General features: G+C 34.6%; 1 protein-coding gene across 6 annotated transcripts in view; it reads left to right on the top strand.

The window, feature by feature from the left end:
- LOC106868062 (centrosomal protein of 135 kDa) overlaps positions 1 to 6,088 on the top strand; it is a 46,104-nt gene extending 40,016 nt beyond the window's left edge. For 5 of the 6 annotated variants that reach the window (XM_052972299.1, XM_014913171.2, XM_052972300.1 and 2 more), the window contains 4 exons: positions 748 to 950; positions 1,785 to 1,889; positions 2,961 to 3,053; positions 3,404 to 6,088. In XM_052972299.1, coding sequence (XP_052828259.1) covers positions 748 to 950; positions 1,785 to 1,889; positions 2,961 to 3,053; positions 3,404 to 3,503 — 501 coding nt within the window. In that variant the 3' untranslated portion in view covers positions 3,504 to 6,088. Of the gene's footprint in view, positions 1 to 747; positions 951 to 1,784; positions 1,890 to 2,960; positions 3,054 to 3,403 lie in introns of those variants that run through there. The other variant, XR_008265347.1, reaches the window with a different exon arrangement.
- Positions 6,089 to 10,612: the final 4,524 nt, after the last annotated feature.

The following is a 10,612-nucleotide window of genomic DNA, read 5'->3' on the forward strand; positions in this document are numbered from 1 at the left end:
TATCAATGGTAAAAATTCAGAATTATGAATAAGAAAAAACATCTTTAAAAGTTTCAATGTTGACAAGTTTAAATGTTCATAACAGACAAATTTATAATTATGAATTAGAAAAACATGTTTAAAATTTTCGATGTTAACAAGTTCAAATGTTCATAACAGTCAATAATACTAAAACTGTGCATCAAATTGATGCATATATTTACATATTTATATATATTTATATATTTATATATATTTATATATTTATATATATTTATATATTTATATATATTTATATATATTTATATATTTATATATATTTATATATATTTATATATTTGGGATAATTCTTTATTTGTGCTTTTGTCTCATTCATTGAGATATAAGTTTCACAGAAAACTTCTTTGCCTTTAATACAAATCTTGAAGAGGATGTTTTTGCCTGTTATCTACATGTGTGTGTATATATAGACATGTATGACCCCAGTCACTTTATGTATCAACTTCAAAACAATGAAAGGTATATTCAACCTCTACTGAATTTGAACCCAAGGCTAGGAGAACTGCAACAAATACTGCAAGGCCCTCCATCCAACTTTCTAATGAATCCGATGAGTTGTTGCCTCGTACCTGTGTTGGCACCTGCTCTTCTTTTATATTCTGTTTCACCTGTTGTAGTAATTCCATATAGAAGTGTTTTTCTAATCATTGTCTTATTCAATGGAATTCTTCTGATGGAAAATTAAGTGATTTTCTATTTTCCTGCCAGTTACATTCCCAAATCCTTGATATGAAACAAGAGGCCGACACATTACGCGAACAGCTTTCTACCGAAAGAAAAAGTGTTAAAAATTTGGAAGAATTGCTTCAGAATAACAGAGAAAAGGAATTCCATTCCCAATTGGAATTTCAAGAACGTAATGCTGAACTGAAACAGTTAAAAGATCGATTGACTCTTAATGAAAGTAAACTGTGAGTCACGTCTATTGAAAATGTATTTCGTTGTTGTTGTTTTGCCTTAGGTTAGTCTTAGGACAAGAGGCGTTCCAGAAGTGACCACCTTGTTTTTTTTTTTTTTAATCCCCCCCTTAGATGTAGTGTTTCTAGGACTGCAATATTCAATGTGTTCTTTCCAAAAGACATGAATTTATGACTTGATGGAGATTTGACTGCTATGTCCAGCAAATCAAGTGTTTGCATAGAGCCTTCCTTGTTGTCTTGATATTGCTGTTGTTGTTGCTGCTGTTGTTGTTGTTGTTATTGTTGTTGGTGCTTCTGTTGTTGCTGCTGGTTAACCCCCAACTTAACTCAAATTGAGCCGGCCATGACCATCCCATCTTTTTCCTAAATCCAAGGAACCTACCACTACATTGTCTAACACATACATTTTCTAAGAAGTATAAAGTGATTTAAAAGCAATTTGGTTCCTATTTCTAGCAAGTTGAATAACCACATACAGGTTCCCTTAGCTCACTATTTCTTGGTTGTCTGTTATATATTGCTATTGTTGTTTAACCCTAGGTCAGGCTTGGTGCAGCAGACTTAGGATTTAAAATGGTTCTATCCTGTGAGGGGTCCAACTGAAAATCTCCTTCATTTAATCTCTTCTACTCACTCCTCATCCACTCATCTTCTCCACCCTTGCAGCTTCTCCATCTCCCTACACTCACCTTTCATCATGCCAGTGTTAAGGGCAGCAACCCTTAAGTTTTGCTCCTGACCCAGAAGAAGAGACTTTTTGCTAGCATTTGGCTTGTTGGGTCTTCATAATCTGCATCAAAAATAAATAATTTTGTCTTCTTTTAGTCAAAGCCAGAGCAGAGACATTGCTTCTCTTCGGACAAGGAATATTGAACTGGAAGGAGATATAGAACGCTTCCGACGACAGCTAACCAGTGAGAAATTTGAACGGTATGCAATAAGTTGCTGTTAAAATAGCAACATTTTAGTTTTTATAAAAATCACTTGTGAAATTTATCGTTTTTTTCTCTCATCATCCAGATCATAGCTATCTGGGAAGTTCATCATCAATTTTGCTACAGACTTAAAAAAAACCCAACTAATTAGTTATTGTTATAATTACAGAAAATTTAATTAGAGCTAATTAAGCAGGGAGAAAAAAAACTGATATTAGTGATTATCTTAAATGCATGGGAAATAACTGTATGTGTTCTGGTCTTATTATGGTCTCTTCAGCAAGTCAGATTTTACCCTGAACTTACTGAAGTAGTAATAGAAGTGAATGTACAAGTATGTAGACTTATTAGACTAGTAAACTAGAATTGGTTAAATAATCTAGAGATGTCATCCACATAAATACCAATTTTTTTAGCTACTTTAGAAAAGTTCTTTGCTACCGACTTTCTTCCAATTTTTCTAATCCTGTTTCTTAATTTTGTATGGGTATATCTACAGTACTCTTCCATCAAAATGTCCCCTTCCACCTGCCTTGAACCATGCCCCAACTAAAGATCTATTTGGTGACCCTTAAGAGACTACCCTCTGTATCCTAAGTTTCCTTCTCCTCTTCCCGTTTGTCAAATGTTTCTCTAAACCTGTGGCTTTCACTGACTCTTTAAGATTCCATATCTTCCTTCTTCGACCATCTTATAAATGCAAGAGAAAGAGCTAATTAGGAAAAGAATTAGTTTAGAGAAGATGCTGTTCAGGTTTGTGTTAGGGTTAGGGTTAGGGTTAGGGTGGGATACTTCTGACACAGCTTTCTTGTAAACCAACCACAGAAGGAATTCCTAGCTCTAGATGATACTCATTGACTTTGCAGAAAGCCTTTGATAAAGTACCATGTGTAGTTTGGTGGTTGCTATGAAAGCTATCTGCAGATGAATGATTTATGACAGATGTGTTTACCATGTATAGGATTGGTGTCAGAAAGTTAGAGTTAGCAATGAATTCCGTGAAGAATTTATCATGCAAGCCATTATCAGTCAGGCTTCTAAGAGTCCCTATTTTTTTTCTAATTAGTGAGCGTGCTGTACAAGAACTTCGTCGTCATGGTATTTCCCCACCAATTACTGGAGATTATTCAAGTATTTCCAGATCCACAAGTCCATCCAAGTAAGTTATTATTTTCTCTTCAGTTGATTTCGTTGAAATAAGTTTAACTTTTCCCCACTTTTGAGTTTCATTCCTCAGTCATTTTCCATTTGGTTTACTGTTTTCTTCAGCAGGGGTTGGCAACAAAAGGGTCAAACTAAAGCTAAATGCACTGGACAGTCCTTGCTCCTCTTCATGAGCCAGTTCTAGTTGTAGGTGCTGCTTGTTTGAGTCGCTTTCATTGCAACTCTAAATAGCAGTGAATAAAATCAATGACTTATTAATTAGAAACTAAAAAACCTGATTGTATGTCAGGAGGAACCTTTTTAGTTTTTCTAATCTGATTGTGTTTTTATGTCTTTATTTTGTAGATTCTCCAAAGCAAACAATCTGAGCAGTCTCTTAACGCCTCCTGTGAGCTCAGTCAGTGAGAAGACCACGGTTTTAGGGAAAGGTACCAAGTCACTTTAGACAGACCAAAGTTTAGTATTTCCAACGTTATCTCCTTCTTCCACTGATGCTGCTGTATAAGACCAGGATTGGAATCTAGTAACGATGTTTATTAACGAGTGTCTGACTCGCAAACTTAGTTGAACCATAGCTAGTCTTAGTGAAGGGTATGTACCAGATCGGAGAGAGAGAGAGAGAGAGAGAGAGAGAGAGTGTTTGTTACTACATCACACGACACACACATGCACAGCAAACATACAAATACACACACACAACACATACATGCATATAAACACACACACGCGCACATACTCACACACACACACATATTCTAAAGTCTCAGTTTCATGGCTTCTTCTTTCCCTTAGAAACTTTTTCATAATTAATAGATTCATTTTTTTACAATTTTAATTATCATTAACCTTGTATATTATTGTACAGTCTTCTTGCAGGAGTACACAGGGTGTCCATAAATTACCTTTACAATTTGAAGTGTGGAAGTTGTTAAGATAATGTATGGACACTCTGTATATTTGTGTGTGATGTAATGTATATTGATATGTATGCATGCTTGTGTGTTTGTTTATGTGTGTGTGTGTGTGCATGTTAGTGTGTCTTTGATAGAGTCCCCAATATAATTAATTACTGATCAATATTTTGTTGGCCCCCACCCCCAAGCCACCTTCTTCTGTTTCATGATAACCTCGATGTCCATGTCCCCTTTCCAGATCATTTTCTGTTACCCTAACAAATTGTATTCCCCTTTCCTCCCCGTCCCCCACCTCAATATTTCAAGATATTCTTTACCAACTGAAGTAAATTGATGTCTCTTAGGTTTCACACTCAATTCTTCCTTCTTTCTATCCCACACCGGAGATTGCTTTCCAATTCTCAAAGACCTTTCAAATTAAAAAAAACAAACAAAATGGCTTCTGTTGTGTTTTAGGAATTGTAAAATCTCAATTAAACAAATAATTGTATTAATAAGCTAAGAATGTTTATTAGGCATTTATTGATAAGCTTGGTTTGTTTAGAGAATATATTTGTATATATGTATATATATTTAATGTGTGTTTGTTGACCTGAGTGATGGCAAAGAGCAATGAGTGTGAAATGTATATATAATGTGATATTATGTATATATTGACTATCAAGTGTATATAATGTTTGATGTATATGTTAAGTATTGTATATTATACACTGTATATATGTGAATATGTTCATTTACATTTTGTTGTTAGTTTATGAACATCTGTGTATGTATGTGTGTGTGTATATATATATATGTGTGTGTGTGTACATGTGTGTGTGTATATATGTGTGTGTGTGTGTGTACAGTGTAAAACTCAGATGAAGATAAAATTGAATATGTTATGTAAATAGAGTGTAGATTGATTCATTAAAGAATTGACTGCGTGCATGTGTGTGTGTGTGCATACGCATGTGTGTGTGTATGAATATATACTCATGGATGTGTATGTGTGTGTCTGTGAGTATACATATTTATTTGGGATGTATGTATATATTGATGTTTTGTTCTCTCTATGTACTTGTTTGTGTTTGTGTGTGTGTCTGTATGTGATATGTACTTTGTTGTGTGTATCCGTATGTGTAAATATGATAGGTTGATACTCCATTCCAGATAAAATTTCCCCCAAATTCTAGAACTCATTTTCTACATTAGCTGTCCTGAAGCATATAGAATTTAAATGTCCAAATACTCAACAGGACATCAGTTGTGGATATAAAGTAACAAGCTATGATAACTAAAACTGTTTTCAACTTTTAAGTCTAAAAAGATTAATATTTTTTAATTAATGTTATCGATTAAAAGTTGTTTAATTTTCCCTTCCAGACATTCCAGTAACATCTTTCTACTCAACCCTTCTAATCTCATCAATGTTTATCATATGATTGATTGTTTGAAAACTGTTTTGGAATCAATAAATTTTTTCCTCTGTCTCTCTCAGACTATAAACTCTGACCTTTTAAATCATGACCTATTTTTACATCATTCTTAATCCCTTAATGTATGTCTTGAGCCTTTGATATCTGGATCTTGACCCTTGAGACTTTGATATATAAACCTTGATTCACTGATGCAACAATTTTCACCTGTTTTAATCGATAACATACTAAACAAATTGCCAAAACTGTTATGACATACCATGACTATTTTAAATGTTTTATTCTTTTTATTACATAGAAAAACAAAATGAGTGTATGTGTTGCACTTGGCCTCAAAGGAACACATATGCACCAATGTTGTGCCTTAAAACACTAAAGTTTCCTAAATACCCTGGTATTTTCTGAGTCACCTCAAAGACATGCAGCACACCTGCAGGCAATCTATGGCACAATAATCCCCACAAAGCACATTGATTGACAATTGCTACATCAATATATAAGTGTTGAGCCTTTGATGTAGGGGGATGTGGATCCATTAATAGATAGAGTCAATGACTTTATATTACACCATGCTTTCATACATTTCATCATATATAAACATTACCATGTTCTTCAACATATGAAAGGAATATATATATATAAAAGCACGGAAGGTAAAAGATATATATGCAAATAAAAGTACAAAATATATAGAACGGCCTATCAAGAAAAGGTATATACAATCGACTAAAAATAAGTAATCAAAATGAATTACTAAAGTGTGTAAAGCAACTAAAAAAACTAAAAAATAAAAAAATAACTAAAAAGATATATCAAAATAGTTCATTTCTGAAAAAAACCCATTGTAGGTTGAAGTCCAAGGAGCATAAAAAGTTCCACAAAATCAGGTCAAAACACACCTATGGCCTTTTTGGTAGTTCACTGCCGCAGTCCGGTTGCGAGTTAAAGCACATCTCAGCAATGACCCCCTCATCAGGATGAACAGGAATTTCACAAAAGTTACAATACAGGTGCAGAAACTTATTTAAAGATAACAACTTATAGCAGGACCAGTCTAAAATTTTATAACACACACACAAAAAAAAATAATAATTTGATGGCCAAACATGTAGGTGGTTGCTAATCATAGGAATTTTACTATCCAGTTTAGAAACCCGGTAGGCAAACTAAATACTATTTACCACATCTAGCTTTACTTCTATTTACTTTCAGAACAGTAGAAGAAAACTTATGGTTGCAGAAAGGGATCACCTCTGTAAATTTATTTAATGTTTTAGGCCCAAAGGACCTAAGGATGGCAAGAGATTCCCTTATACGCAACTTACACTTGTTAATATTAACTCTAATATTAGGGGCTCTCAAGATTATAGACCATTCAAGAGAGGAACTTTTATTATTCTACTTTAAACCATGTATATAAGAGGCAAGAGTAGTAGAGTTACAATATTTTTCATCTGAAAATAAATTCATGTGGGTCCTATACCTTGCTTTAAAATTGACAGTACTACTTATGTAAAACTGATCCAAATTACCCCCCTCTTTAACAATGCATTTATAAATAACATTTGTAGTCAGACTGAATCTGTCAAGGGGATGTAACCTAGGGTTTCTACAATTACAGGATTTTTAGTCACTTAACATGCTTTAGTAATTCATTTTGATTACTTATTTTTAGTTGATTGTATATACCTTTTCTTGATAGGCCGTTCTATATATTTTGTACTTTTATATATGTATTCCTTTTATATGTTGAGGGCCATGGTAATGTTTATATATGATCAAATGTGTGGAAGTGTGGTGTTATATAAAGTCGTTGACCTGAATTTGTTGTTTGTTCTCTGATTAATTTTTTTTTTTGTCTCTGTCTCATTTACATTTGAACACTTCTTTTTCGCAGTCCTATAAACCCTTTTGTTTCCATAAAAGTAATGCACACACACACATATACACACACAGACACACACACACACTGAGGGGGCCAACCTCACTAGTGCTGGTGCTACAAAAAGTACTCTATACACTTTGCATGATGAAAGGCATCAAGCCATAGAAACCCTGCCAAAGAAGACATTGGAACATGATGCAGTCCTCTGATCCATCAGATCCTATCAAACCATCCACTTATGCCTATATAAAAGATGGTGATGATGAAAACATAAAAAATTTAATTAGTGGTTGATTGAAAAGTTTGTTCCCACACAGGAATGAGTATCTTGTACCCTAAGTTAAAATTCAATATTTAAATTATCTGATTACATATATCAGGCTGAGTAAAAAGTAAGCAACGTTTTGAAACATGAAATTCATTAAAATATATTTCAATGCTGCGGATATTTTATTCATCAAAATAAGTATCATTACAATCAACACATTTTTGCCAATGAGTTACAAGTTGGATTATTCAGGTAAGGTAAAAACCTGGAGTTCTGGTGCTGATGAAGTCTTTGAACACACTTTGATTTTTAAACTCCTTCTCTCGCAGGAAACCATCAAGATGCTTGAAAAAGTGGAAGTCGGTAGGAGAAAGGTCTGGGGAATTAACTGGGTGGGGAAGAACTTTGTAGCCAAGCTCCTTCAACTGCTGGAGCGTCATTAGTGAAACGTGTGGTGGAGCCTTGTCATGAAGAATGATTGGCCCTCTTTTGTTCACCAGTCTGGGATGGAGGAGTAGGAGTTTTTCATTCATTTTGACAACTTCATGGCAATATGTTTCTGTAGTAATAGGTTTTCCAGCTTTTAAGAAGTTATAGTGGATGAGTCCAGTCATACACCACCAAACAGTCACCGTAACCTTCTTTTTGAAGAGCTCAGGTTTAGAGGAGGTGTTCGACACTTTATTTTGGTCCAACCACTGCGAAGAATCTACTATTGTACAGAATCTACTTTTCATTGCAAGTTACAATACGGTCGAGAAATGGGTCAGTCTAGTTACAGAGAAGAAGTGACAAGCAAATTTCATATCTGTGCATTTTCTAAATTTTCATTCAAATCGTGTGGTAACCATTTGTCAAGCCTTTTTTGATTTTCTGATCGCATGCAATGGTTGCAGGTATTTTCCTGGCTAACTTGAAGATCTTTTGCCAGTTCTTGAGTGGTTTTACGTGGATCTTTCTCAATGACAGTCCTTAATTGACCGTCATCGATGACAGGTGGGCGTCCACTACACTCACGATCTTCAAGGCTCAGGTCTCCACTGCGAACTCATTTAAACCATTTTTGAGCTGACCACTCACTGGTCATTTCCTCCCCAAACGTTACGTTGATAATGTGAGCAGTTTCAGCTGCTTTACGTCCTTTCTTGAAGTTGAATAGCAAAATTGGTCGAATACTGTGCTTTGACAGTTCCATTTCAGATGATTGTAACAACAGCGAAAAAAGAATATCAATGTTAATTTATTGATGCATTCGGGCAAAACTGTGTCTGCATTATCAGACCATTGCAAAATAATGTTTTAAAAAAATTCAAAATTCTGCAAAAATTTGGTACAAATTCTTCATGGTTCAAAACGTTGCTTACTTTTTTCACAACCTGATATATATAATATTATTATATATGTATGTATATGTGTGTGTGTGTGTGTATATATATATATATATATATATATATATATACACACATATAGTTGTTAAAGAGGACAACAAACGTTAAGGCAAGACAAACATCTCAAGACGGAATATTCCATACTTTGGGATATCCCAGGAACAGCTGTAAGATTGAATTTTTTCCAATAATAATAATAACATATATGACTTGAGATAATATACACACATACATACATACATGTACCTACACACATACACTCAAAGCTAAAAAGCAGAAAACATGACAGAAGAGCCTTTTGATCAAAACTATTGGATGCTGATGGGAGGGGGGGTTGTGGACTGAGAAGTAGGGGGGAAATCTATACCTGAATATGTATACTAGCAGTCTTGAAGTTTCAGTGCAGAAACGGTGTGTTTCTTAAGCAGCATCATACATCAGTGTTGCTAATTTTTTTGCAACCAGAACAGGGCTGCAACTAAAAGACAGGGTTTGTCTGTGTGTGTGTGTGTGTGTGTGTGTGTGTGTGTGTGTGTGTGTGTGTGTGTGTGTGTGTGTATGCAAGCATATCTATTTACTTTCGCTTACAATGTATCAGATTTGTAAGCATAAAAGGGAAACAATAAATGGGAAGAGAAGATGTACTTTTACAATCACCCACCCATAACGGGTTTCATACTTGTGTTTAGAAGGTGAAAGGGAGGAACTGAGAGAGAGAGAGAGAGAGTGATATCCTTTACAGCAAAGTGAAAGGAAGAAAGTAAAAAGCTAAATTGCTGCAACATACCTTATGTATATAGATATGTCATTATGTGTGTGTGTGTGTGTGTGTGTGTGTTCTTATAACTACTTATGGAGAGGCACAGTAGTGCTGAACTGGCAGTCATTTGAGATGAAATGCTTTGCAGTATTTATTCCAACAGTCTGTGCTCTGGGTTCAAATTCTGCCTGACTCAACCTTGCATTTTATCCTTTTGAGGGTCAATAAAAAAGGACCAATCTAGTGCAGAGGATTGACAGAACTGTAAGAAATATGGGACCAGATATATTGTGGTATTTGTTACATTTCTTTAGACTTTATGTTCAAGCCTCATCTTGGCCTACTTGCACAATGCATTTAGAAGTGCCATGTGGCATCTTGGGTGCCTTTAGTGGAATCTTTTCTGTTGGCAGCATTCAAGCCAGGCCTACAGTTCAAGGATAACCCCCTCCCTTCCTCCCCCTCTCCCACTAGTCTTGGAGGTGCTGTAAAGAGTCCCGAGATCTGCCTTCCCATCTGACTATAAAAAGTTGCAAGTGTATAATATACTAAATATATGTGCGTATATATACATGTGTATCAAGTAAAGAGAAGCAACCATATAAATGTACAATTCTCTTGTTTACATTACGTTGGTCATTACATAATTTCGAACAGCCGTGTTTTGGTTGAATAAAAATGGTGGCCCTGATCAATGAAAATTATTCAGTGTTTTGCCACGAACTTAAACGTCTACCAATACATAATTGAGTTAGTATGGACATTTCCCATCAACCTTAGGCTCTACTTTGTATTGAGTACTCTAATTACTGTTTAATGGTAACACATGCACACACATACATAGACATACATATACATACACATGCATATATATATATATATATATATATATATATATATATATATATATATATATATATA

Source organism: Octopus bimaculoides, chromosome 13 (assembly GCF_001194135.2).
Source record: "Octopus bimaculoides isolate UCB-OBI-ISO-001 chromosome 13, ASM119413v2, whole genome shotgun sequence".
Taxonomy (NCBI): Eukaryota; Metazoa; Mollusca; class Cephalopoda; order Octopoda; family Octopodidae; genus Octopus; species Octopus bimaculoides.